An 18,315-nucleotide genomic window follows, 5' to 3' on the forward strand; every position below is an offset into this window, starting at 1 on the left:
CTTCCGAGGAGCCCATCTCCCACCAGTGACCAGATAAGTGGCAGAGCCGATCCACCACCTGCTGGGAATGCTGGGCAGCGCACTGCTGCTTGGAGTAGTTAGCAGCTGCAGCCGGGGCGAAGGTAGGCACCTATTAATTTGTGCTCAAAGGTGCCTCTCGTCGCCGTCACCCCCATCCCCGGTGGCGCCCACACCAGCTGCTTCTGCTTGCAGGCAGGCACTCTGATCCAAGCCCAAGATCTGATCACTTGGAGTAAGTAAGAATTGCCTCCAGGTGACCATATCTGGCCCAAGGAGGCCCATCTAATCATAAGAACATAAGAACAGCCCTGCTGGATCAGGCCCAAGGCCCATCTAGTCCAGCATCCCGTTTCGCACAGTGGCCCACCAGATGCCGCTGGAAGCCACAGGCAGGAGTTGAGGGCATGCCCTGTCTCCTGTCCTGCTGTTACTCCCCTGCAACTGGTACTCAGAGGCATCCTGTCTTTGAGGCTGGAAGTGGCCTATAGCCCTCCGACTAGTAGCCCTTAATAGACCTTCCCTCCATGAAGTTATCCAAACCCCTCTTAAAGCCATCCAGGTTGCTGGCTGTCACCATATCTTGTGGCAGAGAATTCCACACTACCCTTGCTGCCTTGAACAAATCCCCAGGAGGAAGTAAAAAGAATTGGTTGGGTTTTGTTTTTTAAAAAAGTGTGCGACAATGCCCCCCCCCGAACCAGACTGGGTGGGGGGTTCTAGGGGGTGCCAGACCAAAGTGGGCCAGTCCAGTTCGGGTCTGGTCTGGACTTGAACCAAACTGGACCAGCCAGTTCCGTGCACACCCCTAGGTTATATAACAGAGATGTGTGTGAGCAAGCAGCTTAATAAAAATATGTACAAGTAGCTTTTGTGGGCTTAGTTATAAGGCTGCATGTGAACTATTGTAGACTCTTCATATAAATATGTAAAGCTCCCTTCTATGGAATTAGATCTTTGATCCGTCTTAGTCAAAAAACTGCCTGCACTGCCTGGCAGTGGATCCACAGCATGGATGGCCCCCAATCCCCCCCAGCCCCCGCTGGCTCCATAAGGGAGCCAGCAGTCGTGTGGGTGGCCAATTTGGCCGCCCAGGGCTGCCTCCCTGCTCGTCTGCAGGGAGAGCGGGCTAAGCCCGCTCACCCACTACCCCACTAGAGGCGAGTCTCACTGATCATAAAACTCGCCTCACTGATGGAGAAAGGCAGCTGTTATTTTGTTCTCCCTGATATTGCACTGAAGTCAATGCAATCAGTCCATCCAAGACTATTCCTGAACATTACACCTGGTGCACTTTACACCTGAAACAGTTTTCTACTGTTTCAGTAATTTAGTTAAGGAAGAAAGGCTGGATTATAAGGGCATGATCAAGATAACCTAATGAGTCCAGGGATGAGGTGGGCTTTATATGAGACAGAGCTGTAATGGTGCATACAGATTCCAAGAACCCATGTGCGGCTGCCATTGGGGCTGCCATGCACGCTGTGACAGGAACTTGGTGACAGCCCCCCTTTCCTCCCTGCCACATGTGCAGTGGCAGCCTCCCTGAGGGAGCAGTCCACCATTCAGCCACCACTGCTACCACTGTGCAGTGGGGAGAAAAGGGGCACCCCATGCAAAGATGGAGAGAAAGGGGCACTATAGGGTGTGAACCCAGGTTGCCTATGGATTCCCTACACTACTGGCTTTATATCACTGATCCCCAATGTCCACATTACTCATTTGATAGAAGTGGCCAGGCAAACAATGACACATACCAGCAGAGAGTTTATTGTATGATCAAGGGCTTATTATTCAGCACAAAAGACTGACTTTGGAGCAGCACAGTATGGGAGAGGATTTTTCAAAAGACTGTGGGAAAGCTATTCCCAGTAAAATCCAACATAAAACTCAACTGAAGGGACAGAACATGAATAATCTCTTATATTACTTTAATTGACTAATCTTTGAAAGCAAAAATCATCAGTGCTTTGTTGAAAATCACTTCTATAAGTAAGAATGATGTCTTCATTTCTCACCGCTAAGGATGATGATAACAGTAGTTGCTCATAGGGTATATCAGCAGATGAGTAAAGCATCATCTATAAAGAAAATAAAGTTGATAATTTGGTAATACTGGCCAACACCTTGCACAAAGCACTGTCATTGTTTCCAACATGCCAGGCCTGCTGAGCATGTGAAAGCCAGCCCCAGCAATGTTGTGGAGGTAGACAGCGTAAAGCAGTGCACAAGCACTTGTGTCACGTTCCTTCCATCGATTCCAAATGAAATAACACTGTGAAAGTGGGTGCATGCTGTTTTAAGTGGTTGCACACCTGCCTCCGCAACATCTCCAGGGGTGGTGTTCATGTGGTTGGATACACTGAAGTTGCCATGTGCAACATCTTGGCCATTATCTGTAACAGAACTTTGTGTTAGATTTGCATTGAGCATCCAGTGTGTATTAATGACATATTTAGAACCAAACATCATTCTGTGCCTGCAGTATTTCCCACATCCAATTCTAAACAATTATGAAAATTAGTGAATTTGCCAAAGACTGGAATTCCTGATTTCAGAATACAAATCTGCATTGCTTGTTACTCTTTGGGTATGTTTCAAATTGAGTATCGTTTCCCTGAGAATCTCTTCTTTGGGAATCTACAGACAAACATAATAGCCACCTTCAGACATAACACGAAACCACGGGTCCAGTGGATCCATGGTTCCACCCTCCCTCCCGCATTCATACATTTGGGAAAGCTGCGTCTTTGCAGTCAGTGAGACTGCAGAGAGGCAGGGGAGTTGGCTGTGTGGGCTTCTGTCTTGTCAGAAAGACAGCCCTCACAGCGAATCAGGCCAGAGTGAGGGAGAAGCTTCCTCCCTCAACTCCGGTTCCTTGGAGATGAAACTGCGGTGCCAACATTCAGATGTAATGCTGGCACTGCAGAACCGGAGTTAAAGGTAGTGAAATTCCACTCTGACTGAAGGTTTTGAGTAGAGTTTGGCAAGGGAAATTGTGGGTCCCTTTATGCCCTTAACTCTGGTTTTCTCAATTCAGACGTGCGGCTCTCGAAACAAGAGGTGAAAGGACTCTGGTTTCCCATTATGTCTAAACATTAATCTCAGTTCAAAAAGAGGTAAACAAACACCCCCTAACTATGGCATATGGGTTCTCTCTCTGCAAGAATGTATACTACCCTGCTGGATTCCCCCCACCCCACCCCCGAACTGTGCGGGCAAAGTAGCTTTTGAGACAGCATGATTTTTATTTTATTTTTATTCATTGTTCAATTTTTATACTGCCTTTCTTAAGACATCCCAAGTCTGCAGAAGTTGAAATACAATAAAACTCCATAAAACTCACATTTAAAACCTTAAAAGTCAGTTAAACAGTAAAAATCATATAACACCAAAGAACAACCATAAAAAAGACAAATAGAAGCAGGAAAGCTGAGAGACCCGACAGCCCCTAAGGGGTAAAAGGCTGAACAAATAAGAAGGTCTTTAGTTGTTTGTTTTAAGCAGCCACAGATGTCAAACAGTGGACCTTCACTGGGAGTTCATTCCAGAGCCTGGGGGCAACAACAGAGGAGGCCCTGTCCAGCGAAAATGACAATTTAGCCTCTCAACATCGGCACATGGAGCAAGGGCCCCTGTAAAGATCTTGTTGGTGGGCAGAAACCCTTGGGAGCAGGCAGTCCTTCAGGTATCCAGGGCCCAAACCATTAAGGGCTTTAAAGGTGTGGAGGAACAAAGCCTAGACCTCTTAATTCTATAAATAAACCCTTATTTAGTAAATAGCACCAACATTCCCAAACCTCTTCTTTATTGTAAATAGATTGTATGTATTGAATGCTGGCTAGTCTCTGTGTTAGAGAGAGGTGGTAGGGTTAAAGGTTCAAGGCTTCTGTGAAGCAAATTCAGTTATGGATAATAAAATGTACTGGTTTGATTTTGGAGGGAAAGGAGTTTTTAGTTCTATTAATTGTGCCTTGAAAAATAGTGGGAACTTTTGAGTTGTACTGACTGGATTGTTTAAAAAACTGTTAGAGCAAATTTGTGTGTGTGTATATATATACATAGAGAGAGAGAGAGAGAGAGAGAGAGCGCAGTTGGGGATTGGAAGTCAGAATTGTTCATAGCCAAGAGAGCTGAAGGAGCTGTCCAGCCAAAGCTGGAGAACTGCTGGCACAGACTGAGTACTGGGGCTGAAGCAAGAACTGAAATCACTTACAAAGAGCGGAGACTCTCTGATAAGAGCTGAAATCACTGGAGAAACGAGCTGGATTGAACCCCAAGTCTTAAAAGTGACCAGGACCTGAGACCAGGGAAAAGCCAGATTGCTGAAAAGGCAGAGGGAACTGAAAAAGACTTTGAGTTAGGGGCCAGTTTAGAATAGTTTAGTTGGATGTGTTTCACCTCCACCTTTTTATTTCTTCCTTTATGCTCTAATGGTAACTGTTTTGTTTTCTAAAGATTCTGCTGTATAAAGAAATCAAAAAGCTAATGTTTTAAACTGACCAAATTTTTACAAAGTAAACCTTTGGGTTGCATTTAAAAAAATTAGAAGCTATTTGATTATCTCCATCCCACACCAATAAGCCTTTCCACTCTACTGAGGTTTTGTTTTTGTACCACTGCAAAGGTGTAAGGGCTGTTCTAGTAGATCCCGCCATACAAAAGAAAAGTCTACTTGCTGGCCGTGGTAAAAAGCATAGATATCACAGGGCTGGTGGGATCTGTAATTCCTCCAAATGTGGTGGCAACGGTGGGATCCATTACCTTTGGTAGCACAGTGGCAGTTCCTTCACAAAAGGTAATAACCAAACACCTTGAATTGGATCTAGAAACAAATTGGCAGCCAGTGCAGCTCTTCCAGAATAGGTGTAATATGCTCTGACTAAGCAGTTCCAGAGAGAACCCTGGCCGCTGTATACTGCACCAACTGAAGTTTCAGAATATTCTTCAAGGGCAGCCCCACATAAAGTGTATTGCAGTAATCCAGCTGCAATGTGACTAAGGCATGAGTAACTGTGGTCCCTTTATCAAGAAAGAGACTCCACTGGTGCATTAACCAAAGCTGTGCAAAGGCACCACCTGCCCACCAAAGGCAGAGCCAGGTCCAGCAACACCCTCAAGTTGCACTTTTGCTCTTGGATGGGGCGTACAACCCAATCCAGAGCAGGCTGAATCACTGAAGCAGGCTGAAGCCCTATTGGCTTTCCTACTGACCAGTAGCACCTCCATCTGGATTTGATGTTAGTTTGCTGACTCTGCAAAAAACAGCAGACATTTGCAGAGCAGAAGAGTTGTCTGTGTAACAGATGCAAGGATTGAGTTCTGCAGAGAAGCAAATGCATGAAGCATATCAAAGCAAATAGGAGGGTGCAGAGGTGTTAGCAGCACACACACAGACTTCTGAAGTGCAAGAAGCTAGAAAGCAAACTCCTGTGCTGCACAATGCAATGAAGCCTCCTGCAAAGTTAGCTGAGGAAAGAAACTGTGGCAAGAGCTATGGTTCCTCCCACAAATCCAAGAGCTGTCCAGCCAGGCTCCAGCAAGAAAAGACATCTTTGTCAGTGCAATGGCTCTGGATCTGCTTGCAGTGTACTGAGACCCCTGGCATTCCAAGGTAGCCACTAAAAGCATAGCTGTCTCTTTCAGACTGGATACAGGGCCAAAACCCAACACACCTCCCAACAACATAAGGAAGTATCTGCCTAATTTAAATTGTTGTTGTGTTTTAGATTGTGAACCGCCCAGAGATTTGCATACAGCGTGGTATAGGAATGTGCCAAATAAAATAAAATCTCCTGGAGAATGCTGCACACTAATTGCCCCCTGTCAACAATGACCCCTGATCTGTCTACCCCTCTTTATCTCCCAGCCTGTACCAGTTTCCTCACATCCCCATAAACAAAGATTTATGTTTGTGGAATCTCCCGATTCCACAATTTCCTTGTACCCACCTCTGCTGTTGTGAACGGTCATAACCCATCAGAACCAAAGGTACCAACTCAGAAATATAGGCCTGTGTCTGATTTCAGTTTATTAAGAAATGATACCTGAACTTAAGGTGAACTAGGATGTTGCTCTCCCTGCGCTGAAGGGAGGAGGTGAACCTGGCATTGTGTTGTTAAAATGGGATATGCAAGGGAACACAAAAGCCAGGTCTGAATGCTGAATGCTGTCATCCATATGTTAATACCACTGACTACCAAATGTCTGTAGAAGGAGCCAGGGGGCTGATTCCCCCACCTCTCCTTTCTTGTTACAAGAAGTCAGTGTTAAATCCTTGTCAGTAATTAACTGTATTGTCTCCATGGAAGTTCAACATAGCCAAATGGATACAGAGATAATGCTTGTAGACTTTAATTCTCACCCCACTAATGCTACAAGTCTCACACACGTATGTTCCTCTAAATATTCTCTTGTTTTCAATTACAAGAAAAACACTAGGATAAAGATACATATGTAATTGCTGTCTCACACAGAATATCCTGAATCCCCTTACTAATTCTTGACTTCTTAACACCTTCTGGGGGCCAGACTGCCAAGATGTAATTTGCAGCATCTTAGATACAGATTTGCTGTGGGCAATGTCCCCCTCCCTCCCCTCCTGACGTGCACAGAGTTTACAGATGATGAGATCCAGAGATATCGCTGGACTAGCTGATATCCTGAATAATTAAGATTTTGTTCAGAAGGTAGCAGCGACTTATCACCTTTTGGACATCCAGGAAAAGAGGAGATCTTGAATAGATTCTATTCAAGGATCAAAGAGAAAATCACTATAAGAATGAGGCTTTTTGAGACAGAGAGTCAGCATTCTTGTACCTACAACAAGATCTGCTCACACGCTTTCCCAGAGTTTGCTGCCCAGCCGCGGGGCTAAGCAGGAACTCTGCCCGTGCTCAGAGGCTGTGACTTCCACTGCGCAGTGAGAAGTCAAGGCTCCCCAGCCATGGAGCTCTCAGCTATGATCTGAAGCAACTGCACAACTCCTGTCTCCGCCAGCGCCTCACCCCTTCAGCTGAAGTGATCCGTCTCTCTCCAGCCTCTGATCCTGGTAATATGCTACAAGCCTTGGAATTCCCTCCATCCTTTCCTCTTTCCCTGCTCCCTTCTCCTCCCCCCCTTTCCCCCCACTAATCACCCCCAAACCATGCCAGCCAGCCTCTCTCAAACCCACCCACCCCTCTTTTCTGCCTGTATCTGAAATGTATTAGAATCTAGGAAGATTTAAATACCCACACATATGTAGTTAGGCACACGGGTGAATATTGGTGCTGGCTAGGAAATACTGTTAGCAATATTGACAGAGTGTTCTGCTTTCTGCTTGCTAGATTATGCTGTTATACTCAATAAAGCCCATTGAACCTCTTTGAGGACTGGTTCGACCTCCTTCCTCCTTTGCAAATCCAGATCACACATGGTCACTAATATAAAAGAACAAGGTCACGTTGGTGACATTATGGTCCAGACCTATTTTATATACTGGCTAATGAGCATGTTTAGTATATAGATCAGGCCTGGTCTGTAACCACTCACTCTTCCAGCTGCCCATCTCACTCTCCTTTTCCTTTGAAAAGGAAGGGACAGGAAATGGAGTGGAAGGAAGCGCGCAAAGGACTCTACATTCCCTTCCATCCTGTTCCCCATTCCTGCCCTGCAGGGAGCAGATGAGTGGAATAAGAAGAGTGGACTGGTGGCAACAGAGCCACTACCTTTATCACTCAGCAGACATGGGGGGCTGCCCAACTACTCGCTAATGGGGTGGTCAGTGAGGCAGGTAGCCGGAGGCAGCAGGTCAACAAACATGGCTAATTCACCATGCCTTCCAATCTATCCCAGGACAGCTTCCTCAGAGCACTTCTTTAGCAGACCAGTCATGGCTCCAGTTCAACTGTGTAGTTCCCCAGGAACAGGCTGTAGGTAACTTTGCACTTCAGCTTACCCCTAACAAAATGAATAAGATGTTTCCTGCTGGACATATCGGAATCAGGAAGTTCATCAAATGATGCACATAGAATTGTTCCAGGAGGCTTGCAATAATATTTATAATGAAGAAAAACACGAGTGCCTAAAATGAAGCAAAAAAGTGGCTAAGATTATTTTAATAAACTTCACTTATTTCCTTTTCTGCTTTTGATGCCCAATATCCCACCATGGAATATATATGTGGTATTTGCTCTATCTCTTCTTTCAAATCTCTCCTCAAAGTTCAGTTTTCCATTAAGCCTGTGGCCATGCACATAGGGAAGGAATGGCAGAGGCAAATGTCCCTGGGCCACAGGGCTTGGAGGACACCAAAGCACCACCTTACCCCACCCCAATCCATTGCCCCTCCCACCCACCCACCCCCACTGCTGCTGAGGCTGGGCACTATACCACATGCCAGCCACTCTTTCCCCCTGCATCATCTCGCTGACACAGGTGGTGTGGCCACCGTGGGGAAAGAATGTGCAGAGACACCTTGTCCTCTCCAGTTGGTAGAGCACTTTCCCAGAAAGTACTCCACTGGCTCGAGAGGGCAAGGTTTCACTGCACATTTATCCCCTGCACCAGCCATGCCCCCTGTATTGGTGTGATGAGGATGAGGATGAGGATGAGGATGCAGGGGGAAGGGGTGTGGCTAGCACACTTGGAGGCTTATCCCTGGGCTACTGTCACCCCTGCTATACCTGTGCCTGTGGTGTAATCCACACTATCCACAACTGAAACAAAGCCTGAGAAAACATAACTGCATCTGCTCATATGTATCTCCTATTACCTATCCTTACTGGTCTCTTTTCGCTTTTCCCTCATCCCTGCTTTTGAAAATTCAATAGTATGCTCTATGAGGCAAAGATTATTATTTTTTGCCTACTTACCATCTAAGTTGATCTATTTTACTTTTAATACAGATTACATTTACAGTAAAATACAGTAAAATATAAATATATATATATATATAATAGTAAAATATAGTGCCACAGTACAAATATGTCACTTTCACTCAATATCTTGGTTATTTTTAAATGCTCTTGGTAACTAAAAATAATGGAATCATCTATTGCAATCATACAGATAGATACTGTACATGAAACTGAAGAATTTCAGTCAATGTATTCCAATCTGGACCACTCAATACATATTCATAAAGAGGCTGCTGTTGTGGAGGATTTGAACCCCAGGGGTTCGTAGATGCAGGCAAGTCCCAGGTCTGTACCACAGCCAATTCCATCCACAGAGAACCCCTAATCCAAGGTGGATTCCAGGTTTGGAAGAATTCAAGCAACACCTTTTTTTTTTTTTTTTTTTGTCCCCAGTTGTATAGGTATTGCCACTTTGCTTTGACTATTTCAAATGTAAAGTCTCAAGCAAATGTTCACAAGACCCTTATGAGAGTGGGATCTGATTAATGTGTGCAGCCTCTCATTAAGGTTTTACTTTCACCCAAAGGTATGTCTGAATCAGGGATGTGACCAAATAGCAAATGTTCCTTACTGAGCCCACTGGTGTATACGAAATGGAAAATTTACCTGGAAGGTGAGGAAGCCATCAAAGGTGTCCTATCCTTTCCCTCTTCAGCTGAGGATGTGTGGTGTGTGTGTGTGTGTGTGTGTGTGTGCGCAAAAATAACCATTTGGGACAGACAAGCAGTCTTCTGAGAGACACAGACAGAATGGAGACGCTGAGGGAGAGAGCTCTGAGCTGAAGCACCACGTGGGTTGCAAGGAAGATCTCTCTGGAGATCTGAGTTGAGATAGAGGACTTGCTGCCTAGCAGGAGAGCATGTAGTTCATCTCATGCTGATGCTCAGCTTGTATATTTGTAAATAAACCAAACGTTACAAAGACACCACAAAAGATCCAGTGATCTTTCCTCCAAAAGAAGCTAGAATCCACTGGAAACATTTCACTGCTCAGGGAAGCGAGGAATACATAACATTATGTATGCCATGTTGTGCATCATGTACACACACAGGTTCACTGTTCATCAGGACATAGACCTCTCCCCACTGCTGCCCCCCGCCCACATAAACATCAGATGCGGTGATGTGGCCAGCACTTGGAACAGACCACCCAGTTCCTCTTCTGTGCCTTCCCAGCCAGTGCTTCATTCACCTGCTGTGTTTCCTCCCTTTCCTTCTGCTAATGCATATTTGCATAATTATACCTGTTTTACAATCTTACATTCTTGTGAGTTCAGCTGCTGTTTGTGCCCTCAAGAGCCCACATGTTAAAAATACTGCATGTGTGTGTGTGTGTGTGTGTGTGTGTGTGTGTGTGTGTGTGTAGGGGGATAGTGCTTAACTTAAAGCGGGTGGGGTGGGGGAGGGCTCCAAAAGCCTTTAAGTCCAGGTACACCTAGGTGCACCTTTGCTCCCACCCCAACTCCCCACAATTTGAGCCAAATCATGCCCTTCACAACCTTCTAAAACAGTAACTAAGGGGGCTTGCACAAAAGGTTAGAGGGCCCTCCCTTTCCATTCTTTGAGCACGGAAGGTGGCAAACATTGATAAGTATTGGGAAAGAAGGACAGTAGGATTCTAAACAAAAACAAAAGCCAATCAGATCCTCATACTTACCAAGATGAAGATGAATGACCAAAAACTACTGGTATATGATTGCTTTCTAAATACAAGGGCAATGATATATAGGAACAAGACAAGTGACATGCCATAGCCAAATACAAATGACACCTGTAAGGAGAAGAAAATATCAGTTCTGCAATAATAGGAAGCTAACGGTCAGACGAAAAGCATAGTTGTTTACTTCAAGTGGTAAATATGTGTGATGTTTAGAACTAAGAATTGTACTCATGTCAGTGTTATTCAAGTAGTTTCAAGCATCTACAGGTGGACTTTGTCATCCTCTGTCTTGGCACCTGCAGTTTCACATATCCACAGTCAGGCAATACCCAACTTCGGTATGTCCAGGTTTAAAAATGGTTGAAATCCATGTATCCACAGTTCCTAGTTGGGCGGAAATGACCTCCAAGGTCATTCCCAACACCATTTTGTTGAAAGGAGCCATTTTGTGTCTTGGTTTGCAAAAAAAGAAAGAAGGAGAAGTGCTGTGGTTTTTCATGGCAAATCACTGGAACTGGGGGTTGGGGTGAGCATTGCTGGATAGCAGGAGACCCTTAGATCATGGTATGGAACTTTGTTTCTAGATATGCCTTTCTCAGCCTTTTTAACTCTTTCACCCCTCCAGGAACCTAACTACCACCCCCATTACCATTCACTCAATGCCTGGTTATCTGCAGTTCTATTATCCACTGCTGTAGCCGAGATTATGAGGTCCACATGTACTTAAAGGCAATAACAGAAATATTGCTAATACTTGCATCTGAAAACAAGGAGGACCTATGCACTAATTCACATGACCACACTGGCATGGCCAGCATATTGACTGAATGGGTCCAAGCTGAAGTTGATACTGTACACAGTGAAGTAGTCATGTGATTGCTTTCACTACACCCATCGCAAGCAGCCACATTACCTCTGAGCCCTGTCCTTTTAAAGACACAGATGGGAAAACCTGGCCCTCCAGCTGCTGTTGAACTACACCTCCCATCATCCTCAAACACACTGTATTGTGGCTGGGGATGATGGAAGCTGTAGTTCAATACCAGCTGGAGGGCCAAGTGTGCCCACCATGTTTCACAACCGAAATCACATGCAGCCACCATAACCCAGATCCACTGCCTTCCTTGCGAGAAAGAACCAGAAAGCCAAGCTATCCCTGCTGGGTGTCCCAGCTTTAAAGGGCAAAAAGAAGCAGCAAGCTTGTTGTGGCAAGATGTGTGGATGGGGAGAAGTCCAGAGGCCACACAGCCAAGCCGTTCCATGTGGTTGGTGCTGTGGGGCCTCTGTGCTTCTCCCCGTCCGCCCATCTGGTCACAGTAGCTCTGCTTCCCGCTGTTCTTCTCCCTCCAAGTCCTACGCTCTCCTTGCCACTTGAAAAAGCATGGGGAGAAAAAGTGAGAAGGCATGGGGTGTGAACTTCCTTACTCTACCATCTGCCTTGAAAGGAGAGCAGGACTCAGAGGAAGAGGAAGAACGGCAGCCTGAAAATGGAGTGGACGGTGAGCGTGCACTGTCGGAAATGATGAGCTATGGGTCAAACAGTCTGCCTTGGCTAATTTCTCAGGGCCCTTACTAACTGAGAACTGGGGCTTGCTGGGGATATTAGCGCTGGCCCAAACACATCATTGCATGTTTATTTTCAGTTTATGGCGTTGTTGGGGTTTTTTAAAGTTATATTGGCTATGCTTTTTTATTCTGAGGTTTGATGAGTTCAGAGCGGCATGAGCCAATCTCCCCCCAACCCCACACCTACACTAAAGGACAATGGATACAGCAGAATCATGTGGCAAACTGTTTCCTGGGTTGTATGCCTAAATGCTTCCTCCTCTAAACATATCCCTGCACACAAAGAAGTAGCATGTCAGGAGAAAAGTTCAGCCTAGCATTATCCCTGACACACTACATTTCTATGAACAGGGGGCAGATTCTCCTTTTGTTTGCACTGGGGCTTGCAGGGGGAGGAATTCTCAAACATGCAACACTACCCCAGCCTTCTTTTCATTTCAGTGTTACCTATTATATTTTGTAGGCACTATTAACTGCCTTGATCTTGAGAATGGTGGGATTAAAAACTTCAAAACTCAGATACAGATACAATATAACAGTGCATGCTGATAAGGACATTGGTGTGCAAGAGAGCCTAGAAACATTTGTGTCTGATGCATGCTCTGTGCGGGTTCAGGTAGGGGTGTGTGTGTGTGTGTGTTTAATTAATTAATTAGCCATTAATTAATGGCTTTTTAAAAGTCAGTGTAAATAATTAAACTTACCAATGAGAAAACTATTGTGGCATTGACACTTGTTACTATACTGAAAAAGAGTAGATAGAATGAGCCAAATGTGAACAAGAGTAGAATCCAATGCAGAGGAATGTCCACCAGAGCTAGTCCACACCAATATGCAGAAGGAAAGAGACCCGAGACCCGCAGCTGAGCTCGAGCTTTTATCTAGCAAAGACAATTACAAAAAGATTGTTATGCCTTCCGGTATCCTAATTGAATCACTGCATATGTTTAATGTGGACAAGATACCCAAGTTTAACACAGTCATATACTATACATTTTGTTTACCTCTCACATTCTCACTCTCACGCACGCACACTTCCATCAATTTTTCACAATAATTTTTCTATTTTCTCTCATACACATCATAGTCTCTTGCTGCTCACCTCATAGTTGCTTCCTGCTCTAATTTCTAACTCCCATTTCCCCAGCTGCTTTCTGCTTCTAATTCTTGTTTCATCATTTGATACCAAACACTTCATGCTTGCCTGTTGCTAATACAGTAATTAACCATCAAACAAATTTCTTCATCCTCTAATTCTGCATGAAAAGCTGCTTAGATCAGAATTCTGATCTCATAATGGGTCCTCGGTGTGGGAAATATGATGCCCATATCCACTCACAGTGTGGGCACAGCATTTGTGGGTGAAAAATCGCCATAGGGCTCATTAGAGCCCTCTTCATCCCTAATCCTGTGCCAGCAGGATGTGCCAGCGTGGTGGGCAACAAGGGAAATAAGTTTCATGTTCAGAGCCCATGAAAGCCAGCACTAACTGAATCAGTTTACCTTGTAGTATCGGACACTGGTCATTGCAAAGTGTGCCGGAAAAGCAGGGAAAAACAGAAGAATCCCAAGCATGTGTATTGCAGAAAAATATATCCATATAAGTTCAGGATGAATATTCTGTAAAAATAATCAAAGAAAGTTCACTAAATAATTGCTTTGTGACAGCATATATGTTACAAAGACTAGGACTATTATTTCTCTGGGGACTTGGGAGGTTTAAGAATGACAGAGACTAAAGTTTAAATGTAGTAAAGGTTGATGCTCTGGAGGCAAGCAGGTACTAACTAGGCAGACAGAGTCAGGAGGTGGGTGGACTGACAGTCTGAGAACAGCTCAGTCGAGACATAGGTGAGAAATGGCTCAGACTATGGAACCAAGCCAGAACTATTTATTTTCTTTATTATTTACTTTATTTACTTTTATATTATACTTTTATATTATTATATTTGTACACCACCACACCAAACGTCCATCTCTGGGCGGTTCACATCAACATAAAACAAATTAAAGCAAACTTTCTTGACCACTTGCATCACTTGCTAACCTGATAGTTGCAAGATCATGTTCCAAACACCTGCAGCACTAGCAGTGAAATTCAATACAGCAAAAAACTAGCGGCCTCATCCCCTGGAAAGCTACCATGGTGGCCCAATGCATAATAGGGATGTGCATAAATCAATTTTTTAAATTCGATTTGTGCCTAAAACAAATTGCCCCTGATTTGTTTTGTGTCCAAATCTCCCCCCATCACCCCAGATTCAATTTGTATTTGCTTTGCTTTGATTTGATTCAGATTGATTCGGACCACTTAATAAGGTCCTAGGGGCACCAAATTTGGATGGTAGGTAGGTCCCCATGGATGACAACTACCACCCAAATTTCAAGGCAGTGGGACTCTTGGTTGATTTTAATGAATTGTTTTAGTTTTTACTGATTTTGAACATTTCTGCCATAGGAAATAATGAGGATTTGACATCGCTATATCCTAACCCTAACACGGATCTCTAGCTTTCATTTTTTTAAAAAAGCTAAGCCTTAGCCCTTGTAGAAATTGAGTTATGGAGCAAAACATGCAGTCATTATTTTTCAAGTGTTTGGATTCTTTGGTATATAATAACCTTTCCTCACATAATGAATCCCTATGAGGATTCATTGCACACCTTCATTTCTTCTGTTCATTTTGACTGCCACTGGACAGTGCCAACTGTCAACTGCCATGTACCAACTACACCTCACCCCCCATCCCCATCTGTAAGCAGTGGGGTGCTCATTTTAATTTTTAGGAATATTGAAATGTTTAGATTCTTTGGTGTCTAATAACTTTCCCTCATAATGAATCCCTATAAGGATTCATTATACGCCTTCATTTCTCCTATTCATTTTGACTATTACTGGATGGTGCCTACTGCCATTTGTCAACTACACACACATGGCAGTTGACAATTGGCACTGTCCAGTGACAGTCAAAATGAACAGAAGAAATGAAGGTGTGTAATGAAGACACTAAAGAATCTAAACACTTCAAAAATACCTTAAAAATAAATTGAATACGTGTGTGTGTGTGTGTGTGTGTGTGTGTGTGTGTATGTGTGTACTTGACACATGGCAGTAGACAGCTGGCACTGTCCAGTGATAGTCAAAATGAACAGGAGAAATGAAGGCGGAAAAGTTATTAGACACCAAATAATCTAAAAATTTCAATATTCCTAAAAATTAAAATGAGCACCCCACTGCCTTGCAGGTGGGGGTGGGGGGTGGAGTCTAGTTGGCACATGGCAGTATCTGAACCATTGGAAGATCTAGGAACATTGCTGACTATGCTTTGTGGCTTCTTTGATTTTTCTCCCACCCCCTTTGTGTAATCATTCCTTATAATCAATTACCTTGCTTGCATTTTAAGGGAGGAAAGCCTCAGATTTCGGCTTGCCATTTATTCCTTTGTATTATTCTTGTGCTTAATTTGAATTTTAGTCACTTAAAAAGATATTGTACACACACCCATTGAAGACATGAGGCATGCATTTGGAGTCAAACTGAGCCACAACTTTATTAATTAAACCAGGCTGGGGAAAGGTAAAGAGGATTGGCTCTCCACCCCCTACAGTACAGTAGCTAGGAACTGGCTGCCATCAGAAATTGCCTTGTTCAAGCCATATGGCGTTGAAGGTTGGCAACCTTCCCACAGGTTAGAGTAAGTCCAGCCAGTGCTCCCTGAGCTATGAAGCATAAAGATACTGTCAAGGCCCTCTCTTCGCACCAAATTCATGCCTTAAGGTGCTCATTGACCCTAAATTACTCCGTATGCTACATTGTACCTACCAGTGTGACCAAGGAAACTAACCTAACTAAGGAGCAATAGTGTGAGGTAGACAAAAAAGACCCATGACCACAGCCAATTTGACATGGGATAAAAAATTCCTACCTAGCCCCCAAGGGCGACCAGACAAAGTCCACACTATGTCCAAGGAGGGAGTGGAAGATTGCTTCTCTGAGAGTGACTGAGGAGTCAGGAAGGTGGGTGCCAAAATGGCCAAACAGGCCCTGCCCCCACACACCCAGGCAACCAATCACAGCTGCCCCAAAGCTTCGTGCTTCAATTTAATGAGGCTGGAGCTCAGAGAGACTGCACCCCAGATGTGGCTGGGGGCGAGTGGCCACATTCTACACGTTCTGCCTCCAGCTCTTTTAATCTATTCATTGCTGTTTCTCAAAAAAAATTCCTATACTGTATGTGAATCAATTGTTGCCACCATGTCTGTATTCCATATTCTGCTTTTGCATGCAAGCAGTTTATCTTCAGCAATTTCCCCAATATTTTCTCATTTTCCCAATCCTTGATTGTGTTTAGCGTATACGTATACAATCACTCCTGATGTAGCTTTGCTATTCTTATTTTTAAAAATTATTTCCCTCCCCTTTTGATCCACAAATTTTTATCTTTTGTCCCTATACCCCAATACCCTTAATACTCAGTTAAGACACTGAGTAAAATTTGATCACCAGCATCTTCCTTTCACCTGTTTGATGCTATGCTAGCATGGTCTAACATCCCATGTTCAGAAGAGTCTTGATGCAAGTTAGTATTCAGCCACCCAGATAACAATTTGTTATAGGTCAGCCATATATTATATTATATTATATTATATTATATTATATTATATTATATTATATTATATTATATTATATTATAATTCACTAAGGCATACATTGGGTAGTTGGTGTGTATTCTGCATTTCTACAAAGAGGAGGATGACCAGGAGGAGGATGCACAAACTGCCTGAGAAGCTGAGGGTCCTCATCCCCTGGGGAAAAACTTAATGCAAGAAAGTTGGATTTGCAAGTGAGGAGGGGTGACACCACATTCACAGTGGTAAAGAGTAGAGTTTCACTGCCCTGCTTAGATCTTTACTCCCTCCATAACTAGCTGAAACAAATTATATAAAGATTTTGCTCACTTTCACAATTTGCATGAAAAATACAGGTTTGAGTGCACAGGACAGAAGACCCTGAAGAGTGCACAAGGACAGAAGACCCTGAAGAGCAGAAATTGAGCAAAGCTTTAATCTGCTTGTGGGTTAGAAACAGAGGGAGGGGAGCCCAGTTGTTGCCTGTTGCTTGTCTTCTAGTAGCAGTGGAGCAGTCCTTGAGAATCTATGCTCTGAGCTGCCCATATATAGAAGCAAGGCTAGATAGATAGATAGATAGATATCTCACACACTGCATTCTCCAGGCCCAAGGGAAAATGCAGAGAGCGATGACTTCTGACAAGAGATGTTATCCCCCTTCCACATCTAATGAATATGGTATGATCTCTGCAGAAAGAGAAACAGAAGGGATGCCTATAAAGGAATAGAACCTATGTGCATGGGCTTTTATTATTGCATCTGTGTTCATCACTACTGGTAATTCTGGAAGAGACCTTTGGAAGTACAACATATTCCAGTCTAGGCTTTTTTTAAAAATGGGGTTTTCACATTTTTACCTTTAAAACTGATATTCCAAATTCCCCTGCCTCCACCACACACACACACCATTTTCCATGGTCCAGTAGAAACACTTACAACAAAGACATGATTCCAGACTCGAATACGGGCAGTGGAATTTAATGTTTTCAGAAGAGCATTGCTGATGATGTTGACAAGCACGGGGAAGCAATTGATTACTTCTGTGTGGCACATAAGTGTGAATCTATATTTCTTAACAAGAGCAAGACAAAAAAGTTAGAACTCAAGTGAGTCAGTGAGAGGAGTATTGAGAAAGCAACAACCAGTGAAAAAAGGGGAGGAACTCATAATTTACATTTTTCTAATCTTTTTCACAAATCACGTTTACTGATGATGAATCTATAGACATATGAATTCCTAATGCAGATACAGTCAGAGAAGCAAATGGTTGCAAGTTACCAAAGCTTTGACCATTACTTGGCTTTTAAATGGCTGCCCTCATTTGGCTGTTGCCTAATAAGATTTTTATTTTTATTTTTTACGGACACATTTGTGAAGCATCTGTGTCCAAAGGTTATAAAAACACATTTGCTTGGAAGTTCAAAGTATGCGTCATCAAATTCCATTACTGGGCATTTATTTTTGGGATCAATATATTAAACATCTCCCAGAAGTCTGACTGCTGTGCTGCTGGGCCTCCATTGGAGGTCTCTGGCATTGGCGCC

General features: G+C 43.7%; 1 protein-coding gene across 9 annotated transcripts in view; it reads right to left on the reverse strand.

Moving 5' to 3' along the window:
• The window catches only part of LOC128348284 (ABC-type organic anion transporter ABCA8-like), a 120,640-nt gene that overhangs the window by 22,740 nt on the left and 79,585 nt on the right, over nucleotides 1-18,315 (reverse strand). For all 9 annotated transcript variants that reach the window (XR_008318052.1, XR_008318053.1, XM_053304096.1 and 6 more), the window contains 6 exons: nucleotides 17,708-17,842; nucleotides 13,647-13,763; nucleotides 12,848-13,024; nucleotides 10,575-10,688; nucleotides 7,958-8,083; nucleotides 2,037-2,099 (listed from right to left, as the gene is read on the reverse strand). Coding sequence is in view for 7 of the 9 variants with exons in the window: in XM_053304096.1 (XP_053160071.1) it covers nucleotides 2,037-2,099; nucleotides 7,958-8,083; nucleotides 10,575-10,688; nucleotides 12,848-13,024; nucleotides 13,647-13,763; nucleotides 17,708-17,842 (732 nt within the window). In the remaining 2 variants the exon portion in view is untranslated. The remainder of the gene's footprint in view (nucleotides 1-2,036; nucleotides 2,100-7,957; nucleotides 8,084-10,574; nucleotides 10,689-12,847; nucleotides 13,025-13,646; nucleotides 13,764-17,707; nucleotides 17,843-18,315) is intronic.

Source organism: Hemicordylus capensis, chromosome 2, assembly GCF_027244095.1.
Source record: "Hemicordylus capensis ecotype Gifberg chromosome 2, rHemCap1.1.pri, whole genome shotgun sequence".
Lineage (NCBI taxonomy): Eukaryota > Metazoa > Chordata > Lepidosauria > Squamata > Cordylidae > Hemicordylus > Hemicordylus capensis.